The sequence below is a fragment of the Schistocerca americana genome, chromosome 4 (genome assembly GCF_021461395.2).
Source record: "Schistocerca americana isolate TAMUIC-IGC-003095 chromosome 4, iqSchAmer2.1, whole genome shotgun sequence".
NCBI classification, from domain to species: domain Eukaryota; kingdom Metazoa; phylum Arthropoda; class Insecta; order Orthoptera; family Acrididae; genus Schistocerca; species Schistocerca americana.
In genome coordinates this window covers 819,557,076-819,578,100 of record NC_060122.1, presented here as the reverse complement: position 1 = coordinate 819,578,100, position 21,025 = coordinate 819,557,076, and the positions used below count along the sequence as shown (strand labels likewise).

At 39.1% G+C, this 21,025-nt stretch overlaps 1 protein-coding gene across 3 annotated transcripts in view; it reads left to right on the top strand.

The window, feature by feature from the left end:
* LOC124613951 (muscle M-line assembly protein unc-89) overlaps positions 1-21,025 on the top strand; it is a 722,488-nt gene that overhangs the window by 541,508 nt on the left and 159,955 nt on the right. For all 3 annotated transcript variants that reach the window (XM_047142722.1, XM_047142721.1, XM_047142719.1), the window contains 2 exons: positions 2,566-2,708; positions 20,277-20,423. In XM_047142722.1, coding sequence (XP_046998678.1) covers positions 2,566-2,708; positions 20,277-20,423 — 290 coding nt within the window. The remainder of the gene's footprint in view (positions 1-2,565; positions 2,709-20,276; positions 20,424-21,025) is intronic.

The following is a 21,025-nucleotide window of genomic DNA, read 5'->3' as shown; positions in this document are numbered from 1 at the left end:
CATAGTTGCCATTTAAATTAAGGCACTTATCGTAGCGATGGACGAGCTTGGAAATTCCTTCGTCGTAAAATTTGGCCGCCTGCGCCTTCAATCACGTAATGACTGTCTTTTGGGACAGAAAAGGTGTGATTTTTGTGGATTTCCTGGAAAGAGGCACTACAATAAACTCTCAAAGGTATTGCCAAACTCTGCACAACCTCAGAAGAGCAATACAAAACAAGCGCAGGGGAAAGTTGGGCTCAGAGATCTTGCTGATTCACGACAACGCCCGGGCCCACACGGCAAATGCCACTCGTGAAGTTCTCGAACCTTTTAAGTGGGAGTTGTTTCCTCATCCGCCATACAGTCCCGACCTGGCACCGAGCGATTTCCACTTATTCCCAGCAATGAAGAAGTGGTTGGCTATGCAGCGTTTTGATGACGACGCACAGCTTCAAGAAGAGGTAACCACGTGCTTGAAGGCGCAGGCGGCCGAATTTTACGATGAAGGAATTTCCAAGCTCGTCCATCGCTACGATAAGTGCCTTAATTTAAATGGCAACTATGTAGAAAAGTAGTATTTAAGCGTGGCTTTCATCTGTATATAATAAAATTTTTTTCCAATACTTCATTTATTTTCAATTCCAAAACGTAATGTACTTTGTGGATAGCCCTCGTATAAGACTAAATTTCACACTACCAGGTCTATGAACAGACTAACGGTAAAGAGCATTGTTTAATCACGCTTCGTCTGTATCATGCTCATTAAAATCCAACAGAGAATATATTGGCCTAGGTGAAAAGCAATGTGGCAAAAAACAGCAGGAAGCCTAGGCTCACTGAGGTAGGAATGCTGACAAAAGAACCCACTGCAAATTTTACGCAACAAGAGAAGACACTGATTCATGAAGGACTGTGATGAGTTTCGAGGAATACGTAGCTTCTGTTGTTGCCATGTTAAAATCTGCTTCTTTTATCAAAACACAGCAGAGTTTAAAAAATTCATCTCACTAATATTCTAATGCAGTTGAAATTATGACAGAATCCTTGAATAGAGTATTATTAAACTAACAACTGAGTGTAAGTCAGGTCAATAGTTTATGAAATGGCCCATTCTCAGTACAAAAATAAACGTGTAACTTCTTCATTTATATTGGTGCAAAACCCACAGCAGTTCTCATTTCACCAGCCATCAGTTGTCCTCAATAATTACATTATTTCATTAAAATAATCTGTAGTAGCTAGAATAGCGCAGTAGATCTGAAAGTTTCGCATATTAATCATATGGTAGGACACTTTTGTCTTTGTGTGCTAACATTTGCCCAAATCTTGTTTCGATATCTTACACCATTTATGAGATACAAGAGGAATTTATGAATATTTCACAAATTTTTTTTCCAGTGATCATGAGTTTGTGACGGAGCACTTTACATACATTCCATTTTCTCGAGATTGGAAATCGACAATGATATTGCTCCATGTTTAAAGAATGATTCAATATATTATCTTCATTTAATACACATCAATGTGTAACCTAACACGCACCAAACACAAATTCATAGTGACACCTACTTTTCACTTCAAACTAAGAAATTCTAGCAGTGGTTACCTACTAATGAAATATCACAATAACTGCGGCCATTAATGAAACCATAGGCTTTTCATCATGAAGCTGTTACTAAACTTTAAGATGTGCGAGAATAAGAGTTTATTACTGATTGGGTTCTTTAAAAAGTGTTTGAGAAAGGTCATAGCATGCAGCCAACTTGCCAAGTGAGCCTGCCATTATACTGTGGTCACCTGCTGATGCGCGTAGCACATGCTGGCAGTTACGCTTCCCTCCACTTGTTCCACAATAAACTGTCAAAAGTCGCAACTAATTTTAAATGCACTATAGGCGACTTGATTGATGGACTCCTTGCTTCTGAACTGACAGAAATTGGAAGACAGCAGGTTACTAATGCATTTTATCTCATCACTGAAATTAATAATAATAATAATCTGTGTAGGCTCTACAACATTGTAGTAGCCATTATATAGCTGCTGTAGTGTTGTGCTGTCAATCATTTCATATATCTGTTGCCAGGGGAATAATGAAGCAATTTCTGGTCTATTGCGGGAACTACATACAATTTGTAGAAGTCATTTTCATGAGGTATTTAATTATATGTGATGTATGTCCTCAGTTTTACTGACATGGATGCCTGGTACTGCAAAGTACAAAGAATGTGTGGACATGGGTGGACTATGTGAGGATGATGTGTCATGCATTGAGGCCAGTATTTGAAAAAAATATTGGTAACATATGTAATCAGCATTCCCCTTACAAATTAGTGATACTGAGTTCTAAAAGCAGTTGAGTTTGGTGACCGAAAGCTTATTGAACATCCCTCAGAAAATTTCATTTTACTCCTCAGTGGGGAAATACCCCCAGGTTGAGAAGCACTGTTCTATAGTCTGCTTTCAGAAAACTCAACTTGATTATTACATCTGATTTTAGTGCTATACCACATACTTCAACTTTTGGTTTAAAGAAACAGCATACCTTCAGATAAATAACTATTTAATATCCTCATTCATTTGCAGGTGAAGAACGTTCAAAGCAGGTCTCTCTTGTACTCAGTGAGAACAAAGAAATGTTAGACTCATTCACTGTCATCAGTGAAGAACTTAATACACTTGCAAGGAATCTCAAAGCTGCAGAAGAACAGAGAGAAAAACAAAGAGAGGTAAAAAATAATTTAAAAACACTGTGGTGCAATTTTTTGTATGCTAAATATAAGGTCATGTTGCTAACTATGTAGTGTTGAAGTGTCGTACTGTCATCCTGCTGTTGTAGAGTGATAAATGCTTATAGGCCAGCAGCAGCAGCAGTATGTATACATGTTTGTATGCACACTTTCAGCCGCTTGTCAGTCCATTTTAAGTAGATCATGAAGCATTCTTCATCCAGTCCATCAGAGCATTTCCAAATTCTGTTATTGTTTGAATATTGAGGTATAGTTGACGAATAATATCAAGTTTACTATTAGTTTGTAGATAATAACAAATAATGCTCTCATTTACAACTGTCTGCATTTTGATGACCACCCCTACATTCTTGCGTTTGTATATCTTTTAAAACAATTCTCATTACTGTTGAACCTCTAGAATTCCATTATTTCTCAAAATTTCTTTGGAAATATTATACTTTAGTTTGTAAAGGAATCCTAATACTTGGTGTAAAAGGAGGTTGTAACAGGAGCCTACAAAACATCATATTTTATCATCAAAAGATGTATGTTTGTTTTTTATATCAAAAATTAAGTGTTAATTTGCTGTTAATACTTACGTCTTGGAGGTGCAGTATATGGTAACACATTTAAAGTAGAACAAACTAGTTATTAAGTGACTTTCTAGTAACTGTTTTATTCTATTTGTTTCTGGTGGTTACACCTGAGAAAGATTTGTCTGAAAATACCTCCATCAAAAATTAAACAAATTAGTAATATTTTATGTAAAAGGTTTTTGCCTACATAAACTTTATCCCACCTTGGTTTTTACAATTCCCTGATTGTCACACATTCATGTATGAAGCACAGGAAGAAAGATTGTTTAAATGCCCCTCTGCATGTTTTAATTAATGTAACCTTTTCACAACAGCCATATAAGAATGATACACAGGGATTGTAGTAAAGTCAATTAAATTTTGGGCATTCAGCCGTGCAAATAAAATTTCTTCCACTGATATTTCGGCCATGTATCATCTGACCATCCTCAGAGTAAGTTGCAAGACTGACGACAAAGTGCCAAGTGTGGCCATATATGCTCCACCATGGCGGTATGCACCTGCGAGTCACAGATGCTGGTCAGTAGCAAAGAGATACGCTTACACACGTGCCACCTTTGGTGAAGGTGTACACACATTCGATTCGCTTATTAATGTATGTTCGGCGGTGATGACACTATGACAACTTCTCTGCAGTTTAATTATTCCAAGAGCCAGATTCCATGCTTTGTCCAAATTTAAACCATTATCTCTATTTATCAAATTATTAGCTAATCTACTCTGTATAGCTTCCTTGAAGACAGAATCCCGAAAGGAAGAGGTGGACATTAGAATCTTCACATCACTGTAGTTCATGGAATGCCCTGTATCAGTGCAATGTTCGGTCACAGCTGACTTGTTTGGCAGTGATAAGCTTGTGTATCTTTGATGTTCCACACATCTCTCATGAACTGTGCATTTGTTTGATCTATGTATGACTTCTCACAATTACTGCAAGGAATCTGATACATACACAACTTACAAAGCAATAAATTGTCCTTTGCAGAGCTGAGTATAGTTGCAATCTTCATGGGAGGCCAGAAGATCACCTTAACACAGTGTTTCTCAAAAATACAGCTTATCTTCAAGGAAAGGCAACCACATAGGGCAAAAATGCACTTGATCTGAGGGAATTACTACCTTCTTCTTTGCTATCCAAAATGTTTGGGACTGGTGCTGCCATCTGTTGAAAACTTTACCTTTGAACTAATGGTCACCATCACCCTCGAAGTAGTTCCCATCAGCATGTACACACTGGTTCCAGTGCTTCTGCCACTGGCCAAATGTTTTCTGGAAATCCTGTTCTTTGAGGGTGTTTATCACTGCCAGCAATGCTTCTTGAATCCTCTCTAGAGTGTCAAACTGATGGCCTTTCAACTTGAATTTCAGTTTTGGGAATAGCGCGAAGTCACAAGGTGCCAGATCTGGTGAGTACAGTGGGTGGGGTACAACCGCCATGTTGTTTTTTGCCAAAAAGGTCATGGTGAGCAAGGACGTGTGATAGGGCGCGCTGTCATTATGCAGCAGCCAGTTCCCTTGACGCCAAAGTTCGGGACATTGTCACTGCATGTTTTCACGGAGCCATGCAAAACGTCATAGTAGTATGCGGAATTCACTGTTTGGTTGGATGGGATGAATTCTTTGTGCACAATTCCCTTGGTATCAAAGAAAATGATGATCATACTCTTCACTTTGCTCTTCACCTGTCTCGCTTTTTTGGGTCTTGGGGAGCCCAGGCTCTTCCACTGGGACAATTGTTGCTTTGTCTGTGGGTCATAACCATAAATCCAGCTCTCGTCACCGGTGATAACTGGTGAGAAGGAGGTTGGATCATCAGATGTGGTCTGATGAAGGTCCGTGCACACTTCAACAAGCTGTGCCTCCGGATCAGCAGTCAAGATCCTTGGCACAAATTTTGCGGCAACATGATGTGTGCCCAATTTATCAGTCAACATTCGTTGACATACCCCATAACCAATACCCACTTCATCCGCTAGGTCTTGAATGGTTCGATGTTGATCCGCAGAAACCAGTTGTTGAAGTTTGGCGACAATGTCTGGCATTGTGCGGCCGATGGGCTTTCCAGTGTGAGCATCATCTTCAACGTCTGTACAGCCAGCCCTGAACTGAGCATGCCATTCAAACACATGCATACAGCTCATGCTCTGTCCCCCAAACACTTGTTGAATCATTCCAAGTGTCTCCTTAGCACTTTTTCTGAGATCGCGGATCCATCTTAAAATCACCACACACCAAACACAGAGTATTACGGAAATCACTGTGGACCCACAACTCGTCCTCCCAGCTGAATCACACTTCGTGCACTGACTCATCAGATCTGCAGCTCTTGCCACCTAGCGGTGCAAAGCTCTACTACTCCTACTTTCCAGATAGCAGCACCAGTCCCGAAAATTTTGGATTCCACCTCGTACCTACATTCTATGTTTTACATTGAATGCTCTATGAATTTGTTGCAGAGAAAATCCATTCACTTTAAAAATGCTCTTGAGGTATGTGAACTCTTCTTGCAAATTATCTTTATTGGATATACAGTGCATCCTGTGCACTAAGGTCTTAAGGACACCTATGGTCTGTGAAGGTGATGGCAGCTACAGGCATGTAGATATAGATTTGTATGTTTAGGTGTACAATGTACGGCATGTATAAAAATCTATATTTACATTTCAGCAGCTGCCATCATCCTTCACAGACTACTGTCCTTAAGATCTTAGTGCATAGGGTGCACTTTATATCTGATGAAGATAATTCGCAAGAAGAGCTCATATACCTCAAGAGCATTTTTAAAGTGAATTGGTTTTCTCCACAACAAATTCATAGAGCATTCAGTGTAAAGCCTAGAATGTAGGTATGGGATGGGAAAGAAGATAGTAATTCCTTCAGATCAAGTGCGTTTTTGCCCTATGTGAGTGCTCTTTCCTTGAAGGTAGGCCATACTCTCAAGAAATAGCATTTTCACTGATCCTCCGGCCTCCCACGAAGATTGCAACTTTACTCAGCTGTGTAAAGGACAATTTATTGCTTCTTAAGTTAGGTGTGTATCAGCTTCCTTGCGGAAATTGTGAGGAGTCATACATAGGTCAAACAACATGCACCGTTCATGAGAGGTGTGTGGAACATCGAAGATACACATGCTTATCAGTGCCAGACAAGTCAGCTGTGGCCAAACATTATATTGATACAGGGTATTCAATGAACTACAGTGATGTGAAGATTCTAACATCCACCTCTTCCTTTCAGGATTCTGCCTTCAAGGAAGCCATAGAAATTAGATTAGCTAGTAATTTAATAAACAGAGATAACGGTTTTAATTTGGACAAAGCATGGAAGCCGGCCCTTGCGATAATTAAACTGTAGAGAAGTTGTAATGGTGTCATTGCCGCTGAACATACATCGATAAGTGAATCGAATGTCTGTACGCCTTCACCACAGGTGACACGTGTGTTAGCGTATCTCTTTGCTGCTGACCAGCGTCTGTGACCCACAGGTGCATACCGCCATGGTGGAGCATATAAGGCCACACTTGGCACCTTGTCGTCAGTCTTGCAACTTACTCTGAGGATGGTCGGACAATACATGGCCAAAATATCAGTGGAAGAAATTTTATTTGTGAGGCTGCATGCCCAAAATTTAATGAACAATTCGTTACGCTGAGTTGTAGTATATTCATAAAGTCACCATTATAGGTAGTTCTTGAAACTTTGTAAGTAGGCTTTCTCAGGATAGTTTAGTAACTTAAAGAGTTTGCACATTCACATTCTTCAGCACCTCTGTGACCCTCTTGCATAGATCAAACAAACTTGTGACAGTTCATGCTGCCCTTCTCTGAACATGTTCAATACCCCTGTTGATCCTTTTTGGAATGGGTCCAATACACATGAGCAACAGTCTAGAATGGGCCACGTGAGTGATTTCTAAGCAATCCCTTTTGTAGAGTGATTGCATTTCCCCAGTATTGTGCCAGTAAACTGAAATCTGTCACCTACTTTACCCATGGCTGACGCTGTGTGAGCATTCCATTTCATATCCCTTCAAAATGTTACACCTAGGTATTTGTATGAGTTGGCCAATTGTGAATTGTGGTTTATTTGTCTCATAATGTACATTGTCTAAATCATTTGGTTCAGGTACAGGAGACACATCAGATTGTGGTAAAATTTTGATGTTAACAGACAGCATAAAAATAATAATACCATTTTGTCATACATACAATAAAATCCAAACTTAATACCCCTTGTTCAAATGTTCATTTAATCCTCTATGAATTTTTCCAACTGTTACTCATTGAAATAACTTCAACATCTGAGAATGACTTGCCGTCCTAGATAACATTCTATGTCTTCTCTACCCAAAAGTCCTCAATCCAGTCACAAATTTGACTTGATACCTCATATGTTCATACTTTTGACAATAATCACAGATGTAGTACTGAGTCAAATGATTTTTGGAAATGAACAAATACTGCATCTGCCTGCCTTATTTGATCCAAAGCTTTCAGTATGTCATGCAAGAGAGATGTGAGTTGCTTTTCGCATGATAGAGGTTTCTGACATCCATACTGACTGGCATGGAGGAGGTCATCTGTTTGAGAGGTATCATTATGTTTGAGCTCAGAATACATTCTAAGAGTCTACCACAAATTTATATTAAGGGTATCCAATGGCAGTTTGTGGATCACTTCTTCTGCTCTTCTTGTAAACAGCATTGACCTACACTTTCTTCCAACTTCTAAGCATGGTTTTTTCTTTGAGGAATCTATGATTGGTTATAGTTAGAAGAGTGGTTAACTCAGCCTTAAATTCAGTATAAAATATTGACAGGGATTACATCAGGGCACTGGAGCTTTGTTCAGTTTTAACAGTTTCAGTTGTCTCTCAACACCGCTGACAGTTGCACTTATTTCACTCATCTTTTCAGTGTTCTGAGGATTTTCCTTCATAACATTTGAAAAACAAGTTTAGCATTTCAGCTTTAGCTTTGGTACACTCAATTTCAGTTCCTTTCTCATTCACGTTTGACTAGACACTAACTTTGGTGCTACTAACAGCCTTCACATGTGTCCAGAAATTTTTGGGTTTTGTGAAAGATTGTTTACAGTATTCTGCTATGGTAGTTATGTGACTTGCAGAGGTGAGCTAGTACCATTGACAGCAGCATTGTAACTGGAAATGTAGCACCACCAGGTACCGTAACGGCTGCTGCAGGCGTGATGTGTTGCGGTTGAGTTGCAGGTGCCTTGGGAGGGAGGCAACCTGTGGTAGACTGTTGTGTGATTGGCAGGTAAGCTGTAGGAACCAGCCTAGGCTACAGCATCTTCTGTGAGGGTATCTTATTTCAGTGGTCTATGCTAGGAAGAACCGTATTTTTTATAGTATGATTTTGTATGATACATTGCATGCAGTTTGCTTCTATTGTACGAAAAAATGAGTTACGTGAAATTTGGACCCAATAGGAAAAGGGCAAGAGGTGCCCCCCACCCCTACAGTTTGAGGCTAGCCATTTAGTACTAGCTGCTGAAATGAGTACTACTTCCCTATCACTGATGTTTCATTTAAAAATGTAGCAGTAGGCTTAGGAGTCATTACTGTTTGTATTCTCTTTTTCTGTTTTACTTCTAGCAATGAAACTTCACTTCTGACACTGTGTTATCTGTTGATGGTCATGGATCTTCCTCAAAATTGAGCAATTCTGAATCAAACTGCCTTCAGCTTGATGTCATTAGCAAAAGCGATTGGAATAAAATAAGTAAAATACAAAAGCACTCTGAACAATAGAAGGCTAAATGACCAAAAATATGTGTAAATTACCAGCATTAAATGGGTACTGAATTTTTGTTTTTCTTTTTTTTATTCTTTCCCATTACATTATTATGTTTATTTTATATTATAAATACACATTTGCTTTGGTTTTGCCTCTTCATGATTACCACTTCTCACTCAGAAGCTTTTCTCCCTGTCTCAGACAGCTGATGAATGATTTCGTGCATGAACCCTGGCCTATTCTTGAACTGTTGACTGACTAAAAACTATTTTTCTTTGTCAATATTAATCATAGTCATATATGCTACATCAAAAATCTGTTCAAGTTCTTCACCAAAATTTGTAGTGCTCTACGAGTGCAGTTTCTCAGCTCCTTTGTCAAAATTCATGGTTTTTCCGAGGAAATTGTGCAGATACTATGTCACTCTGACACACAGTTGACACTTGCAAAATGTAAAAGAAAACTAGTAATATTTGTTTGATAAATGGCATCCTCTTTCTAGTTATTTCATGTCACTTATACGTGAGCAAATAAAAATTTGTCATGTAAACAAATTAAAGATTAAGACATTTTGCTATGGCATCTATTTTCCCTTTGAACGGTAAATGACAACTGTGGTGGTCTGGACAATGTAGTTAAAGGTTAAAGGGAATGTCTCACTCTGTGTTTTCTGTACTTTGCTTGGGTGAGGTAGGAGGGGCAGAGAGTGTGGGTGGGGGCAGGTCATTAATCTGTCTCATGACCAGCCTGCTCTCTAAAACAAACATGCATTTATTGGTGTGGCTGGAATAATCAACCCACCAGCATTGGTTACTGAACTGATTTGCCACATAGAATTTTGCATAGCTGATGGTTTTGGAGCACCTATTATAATATGCTAAAAATTTTGAAACACTTATTGTGGTCTGAGTAAACTGATCGATGTCTTCAGTCCTCAACACATTAGGAAGCAGTTTTGTACCTCTTTCTGAGTAGGTTAAGAGTTGATATTACACTTTCATCATTCAATCTTTATCCAGTCTAATGGCTGTATACATAGTTTTACCCAACAATGGACACTCTGAGATGGAATAATGATATGAATTAGGATAAATGGCTACTCACTACTGCATAATCCATATCCCTTCAGGCAAGGGGGTTACCTTCATAGTCTCAGATGTTATTGAATTTAGCATATGTTGCAATTCAGGAGTTAGTAAGAAACACATATTTTTTTCTTTTCTCAAAAATAAGTAAATAAATAAATTATATCCCCAAGATACAGGCCTCCAAAGATGATGCTGTGAACACCATTTTGAAGATGCGAATTTTGGAAATTTTTTTAAAATGCTGTATCTCTGTAACAGTTCTAGATATTTTGTTAGAGTTTTTTTATTTTAAAGTTAATTGCTTCATGATTTCAATGGTATCTTCCATTTGGACATATATGTCAAAGTTCTTTTTCTGTCGCCTTCTGAATTATTTTTTATAATTTACAGAAATTTTTTTTTTTTTTTGCCGGAAATGCCAATCCAGAAAAGTTAGATTTTTTCCTGTTGATTAGTACCTAGTAGTACTATATTCTCTGTAAAGGAGAGCTTTGACTTTTAAGTTGGACAAGGTTTATTTTTAAAAAAATCATTATTTTTTTTAACTTTCAAGAGCAATATATGTCTTCACTGAAGTTGTTTCTTACTAATTTCTTTGTTGCAATGTTTATTTCTATTGTCTTTGTTGCAGTTATTTCTTTTCACTTTCTTTGTTGCAGTTATTTCTTTTCACTTTCATTGTTGCAGATATTTCTTACAATTTGTTGTAGTGTCTTGTCAGTTTCTTTGTCTTGGTTGTTCATTGCAGGTTTGTGTATTGCAGTTTTTCAGTGCTAATTTGTTTACTGAAGAGGCTTCTAAGAAATCTGAGACGTTCCAATGAGTTCTGTGTTTTCGTGAGGAATTTGTCAGTTGACACATTTGCAGTGTGTTTTGTGAAAAGGACGGTTTGAAATGTCTTCTGACTGGGGCCACAGGAGAGTGAAGTGTGCTGACTATTTGCATATCCATAAAAGAGTGACATATAAGACAAACAAAAAACAGACTTTGTTCAGGTTAGGAGTAAGTGTTCTCGTTTGAAGACACTGTTTCAAAGTGAAGACGTTTCCAGTGACGACATTTTGTGTTCTAAATGTTTTGACAGAATAACAACAATGATAGTATCTGAACAAGGTGAAGCTTCCCATGGTGCAGATGATGCAGATTTTGCATCAATAGAGGAAGAATTAAATACCCTGAATCAGTCAACTACAGAGATAGTTGTTAGTCCTCTTAAGAAAACGTGATCATTGAAGTCAAGTCATAACTTTTATGCATCAAGAAAGTGCAGAGAAATTATTAAAGCTATAGATGAATACACTACAGCAAAACTGTTCACACTGTTCAAAGTAGAATGCCATCTTCAGAAGAAAATGAACCAAAGCACTCTTGCAAGGAATTTTTCACAAATATCAATTCAACTGTTGAATATGTGCATCCTACAGTGAAAAGGTGTAAGAGCTGTCTGTTTTGTCATGGATTAGTTTGGTAAGCACAATAGCATCACAGAGTGATTCATCAAGTTCCAATGGCAGCCATTACAAGAGAGGCTTTGTGCATCATGGGAAGATTTACTGTTAAAATCCTGAGAAACTCTGTTCTAAGAATAATCAGGCAACTTCTTCACGTATACATCTCTTGGAATGACCACAATGAGAAAATCGTAACAAATTGTGTTTGGGCAGAGGCACCATTTGTGAACAGCACATTAGAGCAAAAATAAATAAATAAAAATAAAAAACTGATAGTACACTCAACCTACATTGTAAGTGACTTGCACAGTAAAGACGTAAATGAAATTTATGGAAGTGTCAAAGAAGTAAATGAAGTTTCCACAATTAGGATCTTAAAACTGGAGTTACTGAAAGATGGTACAACTGCAGGACAAGCTGCAGCAAATAACCTGATACAGAAAGAATGAGATAACATTTATCAGTCAGTAAGTCAGATTATTATTGAAACATTACAGCCTTAAGTAATGACTGTGTTAGTTGCATGGAGAACAGCTCAGCATGTATGAGTGAAAATGAGAAGGAAGTTTTGAACAATACACAAAGCAACCTCTATCCAAACAGAACGTTTTAGGTTTACCATGCAGGAAATAATATGGAAAATCACAGCCAGAAGGGAAATGACTAATCATATTTTGTACCACACATTGATGGCTGTTAAACGAAAGTTTTCAACAAAATATGTAGTTTCTGCCAGAAGACTGCAAACACCTGATAAATTTGTAGCTTTAACACATGATAATGCTGTGTGCATAAGTGGTAATAATAGTTGAAAGTGAATGTAGTAAAGGGAAACAAATCAAAAGGTTTACCAAATTGTCAAATGAGACAAGCTATCACCTGAGTCTTTCAAGTACTTAAATTTTGGGGAAGAAAGACACATTAGGAATACAGTCTGTATACTGATAAAGGAAACTGCTTAAAAGTGATGGACATACTTCTGGCTGTGTTTCCAGCAGTTAAGCATTTATCAGTGAATTTCTGAATGCTGTTCAGGAGATCGTCTTAACACATCACGGTGAATGGTTTTCAGTGTTCTCATTTTATAAGCACTGGTTGAGGTTCATGTTGATGGTGAATGTTGCAGGAAATGGAAGAATTTGCTTCAAAGCTTTGATAAATGATTAGGAACATTTGTGTTAGATGGAAAGTATGTCGTAATTTCAGACTGGCACATTGAAAAGGCTGTCATGCATTTAGCTTTTGGGCAGAGACTTCTTCAGTAAAGAAAAGGAAACATACATACATTCGCACAAGCAAACACACCTCATGTACACGTGACTGATAACTCTGGTCACTCTGACCAGAATGCTACGGTGTCGCATCATATACGAGCAGCAATCCGGAGTGGGGCAGGGAACGGGCGAGAGGAGTCAGTCCCGTGTGGTGGAGAGTGCAGGAGCTATATGATAGCTGGACAAGGCTGCCAGGCACAGCATTGGGAGGCTGTGGGAGAAGGAGGGAGAATGGAAAAGGAGAGGGACAGAGAAGGGGAAAAAACCAGTGGGTGCACCCTGCACCCCCACCCAAATCGTGTCCGCTCACCCTCATTATGCACTGCCCTCTGCCAGTTCATCCACTAGTCTTTTCCCCCTTCTCTGTCCCTCTCCTTTTCCATTCCCCCACCTTCCCCCGCAGCCTCCTGATACTGCACCTGCCAGCCTTGTCCAGCTATCGTCTAACCTGTACATGCACCACCATGCAACACTGGCCCCTCTGCCCCCCACTTGTACTGTGCTATTCCTCCCCCTCCCCACTTCACTCCAGATTGTTGCTTCCATACATTGCGACACCACTGCATTCTGGCCAGAACAGCCAAAGTTAGTGGTCATGCCTGCATGAGGTGTGCTCACTTGTGTGAATGTATGTATGTTTTCTTTTCTGTTTTGAAGAAGGCTCGGCTGAAAGCTAAATGTTAACAGTCTTTTTGTTGTGCCTGGCTCAACTCAAATGTATCATCTTTATGGTAAGCAGCAATCTGTCATTTTCATAATACTGATTATGCTCCTACCCAGACTTTCTGTTGTTCGAGAAGCAATACTGTGATAGTTTCCATGAACATTAACGCTGTAACAATGGGCTTGTGGAAGTAATACAGCCAGATTTATGTGTAGCCTTAAAAAATGAGTCTTTAGGATGTTTGAGGTAAGTCATGTGTTTTGCAAGAGACTATGTAAAAATTTTCGTGGTATCCAGTCAGAGGTTCAATACGGTGGTCACAATGAATTTGAAAATTAAAAACCTCAATGACTTCTGAAATCCAGTGGTAAATAACTGATTTTTGTAGATTCCTTTATTCTCAACACTGTGGCTATGCTGAACATTCAAAGAGAATACTTGTAAAACTTGCAAAGTGAGTGCTCTTGTTAATGAATTTGCCAATATGTTTATGGCCAGCAGCAATCATTAGTGCTATGTACATTCTCAATTGAACTGTGGGCAAATAGATTTGGTGCGAAGACTCCATATGTGTTGTACAGGTGAAATGCTTGTCTAAATACTATTAATATTTGTAATTTAATGTTATGTACATGTTCCAAAAGAGTGACATAGAACTTATAAGGAAAGGGGTAATGGGCAGTTCTTGTTTATAATATTGAAACTATTTATAGTTTTCATTTTTTGACAGGGTTGGAAACATTACATTTAAGCCAGAAGATACAGGAAAAACCCTGATGTATTTCCAGACAAGGGATGTAAGTCAGTACCAAGTCAAGACACTTATGTCACTGATACCGTATGTAGAAATGTGTTAGACAGTGTGGGTCATCATGTCTTCAGTGGAATATACACCCAAAGGAAGATGGCCTCGAAATGCAAAGGCTCATCTTTGAAACAGAGCAATTTTGAATTGTTATAAAACCAGCTAGTTGTTCAGGGTTTCAGTGGGTATTATGTATTATGAAACAATCCAATCACTTACTATGTTATAACTAGCTGAGCACCTGGCATTGCACTCCCCGTCCATCTTCTCTGGCCCCTATCAATGTTTGTTTCTTCCTCCTCCCTCTCTATGTCAATCTGCTAACCCCCTCCCCCTTGTCCATCTGCTGTGTCCCCCTCTCTCCATCTCCTCCCCCCTCTAAATCCATCTCCTCCTCCCCCTCTCCCTGTTCATCTCCTCCCCTTTCCTTTCTGCATCCATTTCCTCCCCTCCCCTTCTCTTGCCTTTCTCTGTCCATATCCTGCTCTCCTTTCTCTCTGTCCATTTCCCTCTTCCCTGTCTCTGTCCATCTCCTCCTCCTCCTCCTCCTCCTCCTCCTCATTCCCCCTTGGCGTCTATCCATCCCCCCATGCTTCCTTCTCTCTCCACGTTACCACACTGATCCTAATAGGAGGGTGATGGTTTTGTTACCCCTATGGTACTTCGTTCCAGAATGTAACTAATATTTGTACCAAATTGGACTGAAATCGTTCCACGGGTTTAGAATGAGCTTTTTACCCATGGCTGTTCTCACAGGTAAATCAAACATACACTACTGGCCATTAAAATTGCTACACCAAGAAGAAATGCAGATGATAAATGGGTATTCATTGGACAAATATATTATACTAGAACTGACATGTGATTACATTTTCACACAATTTGGGTGCATAGATCCTGAGAAATCAGTACCCAGAACAACCACCTCTGGCCATAATAACGGCCTTGATATGCCTGGGAATTGAGTCAAACAGAGCTTGGATGGCGTGTACAGGTACAGCTGCCCACGCAGCTTCAACACGATACCACAGTTCATCAAGAGTAGTGACTGGCGTATTGTGATGAGCCAGTTGCTCAGCCACCATTGACCAGATGTTTTCAGTTGGTGAGAGATCTGGAAAATGTGCTGGCCAGGGCAGCGGTCGAACATTTTCTGTATCCAGAAAGGCCCGTACAGGACCTGCAACATGCGGACGTGCATTATCCTGCTGAAATGTAGGGTTTCGCAGGGATCGAATCAAGGGTAGAGCCATGGGCTCCACTGTTCAAAGTGCTGTCAATGCAAACAAGAGGTAACCGAGATGTGTAACCAATTGCACCCCATACCATCACACTGGGTGATACTCCAGTATGTCGATACCAAATACATGCTTCCAATGTGCGTTCATCATGATGTCGTCAGACACGGATGCGACCATCATGATGCTGTAAACAGAACCTGGATTCACCCGAAAAAATGACGTTTTGCCATTCGTGCACCCAGGTTCGTCGTTGAGTACACCATCACAGGCACTCCTGTCTGTGATGCAGCATCAAGGGTAACTGCAGTCAAGGTTTCCGAGCTGATAGTCCATACTGCTGCAAACGTTGTCGAACTGTTCGTGCAGAAGGTTGTCCTGCAAACGTCTCCATCTGTTGACTCAGGGATCGAGACGTGGCTTCATGATCCGTTACAGCCATGCGGATAAGATTCCTGTCATCTCGGCTACTAGTGATACGAGGCGGTTGGGATCCAGCACAGCATTCAGTATTACCCTCCTGAACTCACCGATTCCATATTCTGCTAACAGTCATTGGATCTTGATCAACACGAGCAGCAATGTTGCAATACGATAAGCCACAATCTTGATAGGCTACAATCTGACCTTTATAAAAGTTGGGAACGTGATGGTACGCATTTCTCCTCCTTACACGAGGCATCACAACAACGTTTCACCAGGCAACGCCAGTCAACTGTTGTTTGTGTATGAGAAATTGGTTGGAAACTTTCCTCATGTCAGCACATTGTAGGTGTCACCACCACCGCCAACCTTGTGTGAATGCTCTGAAAAGCTAATCATTTGCATATCACAGTATCTTCTTCCTGTCAGTTAAATTTTGCGTCTGTAGCATGTCATCTTCGTGGTGTAGCAATTTTAATGGCCAGTAGTGTATTTCATGTGTATTTAACACATTTCATAAGTATTTGTACACACATTTCTCCTGTATGTCTAGCAAACTTCACCCTGCAGTTTCGTTTTCATACAGCTCAATGATTATGTCATCGTATCTCCTGAACTATGTGTCGTGCAGTGATAGATTTTTCTACATACATTCAGCAACTTATGTGGATACTGTTTGCAAATAAAGGTAGCAGAAAGAAGTAATAAATTGCAATGTCTTGCATGATTCCTCTTAGTGTCTGTGATGTCATATCTCCTCAGTAAAGAAGTAATAAATTAAAACGTCTTGCATGATGCGGAAGTTTTTCATTCATCTCAGTTTTTATGATCTCATATCTCCTAAACTGTATGTTGTACAATGTCATAATTTTTCTGGTACATTCAGTGATATGTGTGAATACTATCTGCAAAATATAGCCTGTGCACCATATGGTGGCTGATGCGCAGTGACCAGTTTTTGTACAAGGTGTACTGTGAGTTCATTTGTTTCTTCGAAAGGGGAAACCAACAGTGTCTGAAACATTGTGGCCGTTGGGTGATTACAGCATCAAGGCACAGGCCCTGCAGCCTTTCTCAAGTGATTTTCAGAAACTATTCAGTACAAAAAATTCATTTTTGCTTTGCTTATAACTTTATATGTCAGACTCATGATGAGGTACCCATCATTTCATTAATGGTCATAGTTAATGTGATATTTATATGGAAATAAGACACTGTGCAAAATTTGTAAAAGTTTGTGATTAAAAATAGAGGTCACAGTGATTTTGTGCTTGATGCGTATTAGATAATATGTTGCAGTTTAAGAAATTTATCTAATCTATTGAATTTTTCTTTAGATGTAGGTGAAGGGCTCTATCTGACACTAATCTCGAGAAAATTGATCCGACACTCATTTGTGATGGCACCACACCACCAATAAAGCTAGAGTGAAATATCCATAACATTACTCATATTTCGTAGACAGTTTGAGATACTGAAATGAGATTTTGGCAAATGATAGCACACAAAGAGGAGAGTATTTTGCCATATGGTTATTATGCAAAACTTCAGTATCTACCATGTTATTCCACTAATTTCAGTCTTTTTTGATGAAAGAATGCAATTTTTAAGGGCCATCGATAGCTGGTGAAACGAGAAATGCTAACGATCTCGAACAACATAAGTGAAGACATTACACATTTATTTAGTACTGAGAATATGTTTTTTCATAAGCTACTGACCATACTTTTCCTCACTTTTTCAGAATTCTTTTGCCACTGCATCTGCATACATGTTAGTGAGGTGAAACTGTATAAACTGTGCTGTGTTTTGACAAAAGAAGCAAATTTTAACATGGCAGTGAGAGAAATGAGTAGGTTTTACTCAAAATTTGCCACTCATCAGGCTTCTCTTAAGGCTACAAAGGGGCAACAGGCCAGGTGAAAATAAATTGCAGAATTTTTGGTGAAATTCTTTTTAGATGCTAACCAAAGCAGAGGTGACAGTAGATCTTTTTGAATGGCCACCAAGCAAGTTTGGGTGTGGAGGACCCCACTTAATATTTACAGAAAATGTGAGTGTAGGTTTCATTTTAGAATGGCACTTCCCCTCCAGCACCCTGGATTTCCCCTACAGTGTCTCCCCTCCACTACCACTCTCCCACACGTGCCCTGCCATCTGTGCATCTACCGGCCACAGTATTCTGTATGCACTATACACTGTGAAAACAGATAGTAGTAAAGAAGTAATAAATTTAAACATTATCATTCATCTGGCAGTGATGTTGCATGAACATTGAAAAAGTAGTAAGCAATGAACTTTTCTCCTTTCATCATTTTGAGGGGGTCTTCAGCAAGAAAAAGTTTCTTAAAAGTTTGAACTTATGTCTAAAGGTTGTTGCAAGTCTCTAAGTGCTCTCATTCTCAAATACTGAATGACTAAATTGTAGGTATTCTCACATCATTTATTCACTGCATTTTCACCCCCACTCCTATCCCTTTGATAGTGGGTGGTTCTTACCCCTACAATGATTCTTCCCAGACAGTAAATGATGTGTGTACCAAGTCTGGTTTAAATTGGTCCAGTGGTTTAGGAGGAGATCTGGTATGTACATACATATATACATTTTCATAATTTGTACGGATTACGACAGTATTGAGTACTCCAACTATGACTGTTTACACTAGCACAGCTTGGCTTAAAGGCAACCTTTTTAAGTGGTACTGCTCAAGGAAGGAATTTGTGGGATTTATTGATGATACGAATAATGTATGAAACTCTTTAAAAGACAATTGTTAAAACAATCCCCAAGATGTCGCATTTACAGCTCAAATGTGTCAGTTTGGATTAGATTAAAGTAGATGTACTTTTTGTTCCAGTTGATCCTTAGTGAAGAGACCTCCGGGATATAGAACATTTCAGGAAAACAAGAAGTGCAACACTGATGTGTGTGTGTGTGTGTGTGTGTGTGTGTGTGTGTGTCATGACCTCTCTGATATGATAAACTTCACAAGCTTATACTTTTTATGTGTTGGTTATGGGATGTGTAGTGAAAAACTGAAAAGAATATCATCAATGATTTACTAAGCAGATTGCAAATTGAATTCAAGATTATGAACTAATACATTTATCAGGTGTGGTGAAGATGGATTTGTTTTAATCAGTCATAACACTTAAGCACCACATTACTCCATCAATTTAATTTGGTGGAGTAAATGCTGTACCATGATTAGTCAAGAAGTATGTACAGTGTAGCAATTTACATGTATGGCAACTAAAGCTCCCTATTAAGAAACGGTGTGATGACTGTGTCTAAGATCTGTTTTGATGTGAACTATATACCACTGTTCCTGGTAAAACTAGGAAGTAGTCAGCAGTTAATGCTGAAACATGTCTTAAAATATGTCAGAGTAACAGAGCTGCTATAAATAGTTTCAGAGCTTCATGTGAACTGAAGTCATTTTGTTAGTAATGCTAACCATGCCAGTGAAACAACCACTGATTATTCTGTGACTGAATTTCTCTTCACATACAGCTTTTGTGTAGCAAGGTCAGCCAGCAGGTGCTGAACCTGTGAGGTATTATCAACACGTGAAACTCAGTTTGTAGTTGCCAGAGAAGCAGCAAAAGAGTTCCTATGGTTGACTCGCTCATTAATTGAACTTGCACCATTGGAACTATATCCACTTACTGAGTCTATTTTGCAAGCACAGTTGGTAGGCTAGGAATTGTGAAAGTTGCAAGCGATCAAAGCCTATTTATGTATGCATTTTCTCCTTGTATTGTAGTTTCAGGAGCGTAAATTTTTCTCTGAGGATATACAGAGTGAATATAAAGTGGCTGATATCTTCACAAAGCAAGTGACTTAGGGATCTGAACAGGTTTTACTTGTGATGGTGTAAAAATTAATATTTTAAAATGTCATCAGTAATTAAAGTTTCAAGGGAACTTTGATTGTAAAACTTTTATAGTTGACTTTTGTGTGAAAACTGTGCAGATCTGTTTACTCTTTGATCTTTTCAGCCATGCAGAAAATCTCTTTCTTTTTAGATGTCGGTGTTATTGTGCCTATGAAATGTCTGTGCTGATTTAATCTGGAAACATTCAGGTGCTGGTTAAAGCAAATTAATGATGTATCCAGCAATTGGGAGGAATGAATTAAGAGTTGTCAGATAAAGATGAAATCATTCACAACATTCAAATCAAAATGTTGCATTGAAGTTGTATGTTACGCTTCATTTAGTACTATTGATTATCTTCCGCACACAAAAAATTACTATTCTGTTGTAGGAGCAGCAGGCTGTGGAGGCAAGCTTAGCAGCTGCTCGAGCAGAAGCGGCAGCTGCACAGGCGGCGGCAGCAGCTGCAGAGGAAGCACGCAGAGCTGCGGAGTCTGCTGCGAAGCTGCTTAAGGAGACATCTGTCACTGTGGACAAGGTGTGAATAAAGAATTGTAGCTGATTTCAATGTTAATCAAAGAATATGAACTATCAGTCGTTTCAATATTGTATAAACACAAAAGAACACTTGTTTTCATCTCACCTTCCTAGCAGCAGGCAGATTACTTTTCTCGGTAATGACATTGTCAACACATCATTGTCTGGAATCCAGAACACACTGGGATGCTTCGAAAGTCATCAATAATGCACCTCACTATAATGATTTGTGAGTGAGGGTTCAAGATGAGCTCTCCAGTCTTGGCAGCATCCTATACACGTTGAATACGAGTGAGATCAGCTGATCTTGGGGACAGGGTGTCGATTGTCCAGATAAGTACCTTCTTGTCCATGGAATGTTTATCAAACCACTTTACACTTATATAGAAAATAACAATATTATGAAGAGAATAATTGCTACTCATCATGTAGTGGAGATGCTGAGTCACAGATAAGCATAACAAAAAGACTGTCAGAAAGTGAGCTTTTGGCCAACAAGGCCTTTGTCAGAAATAGATGACATATAGTTCTGGCCTCAGCAGCCAGAGTCTGCAGTCATGTGTGTGTGAGTTGTATTTGCATGAGTATGTGAGTGTATGTTGT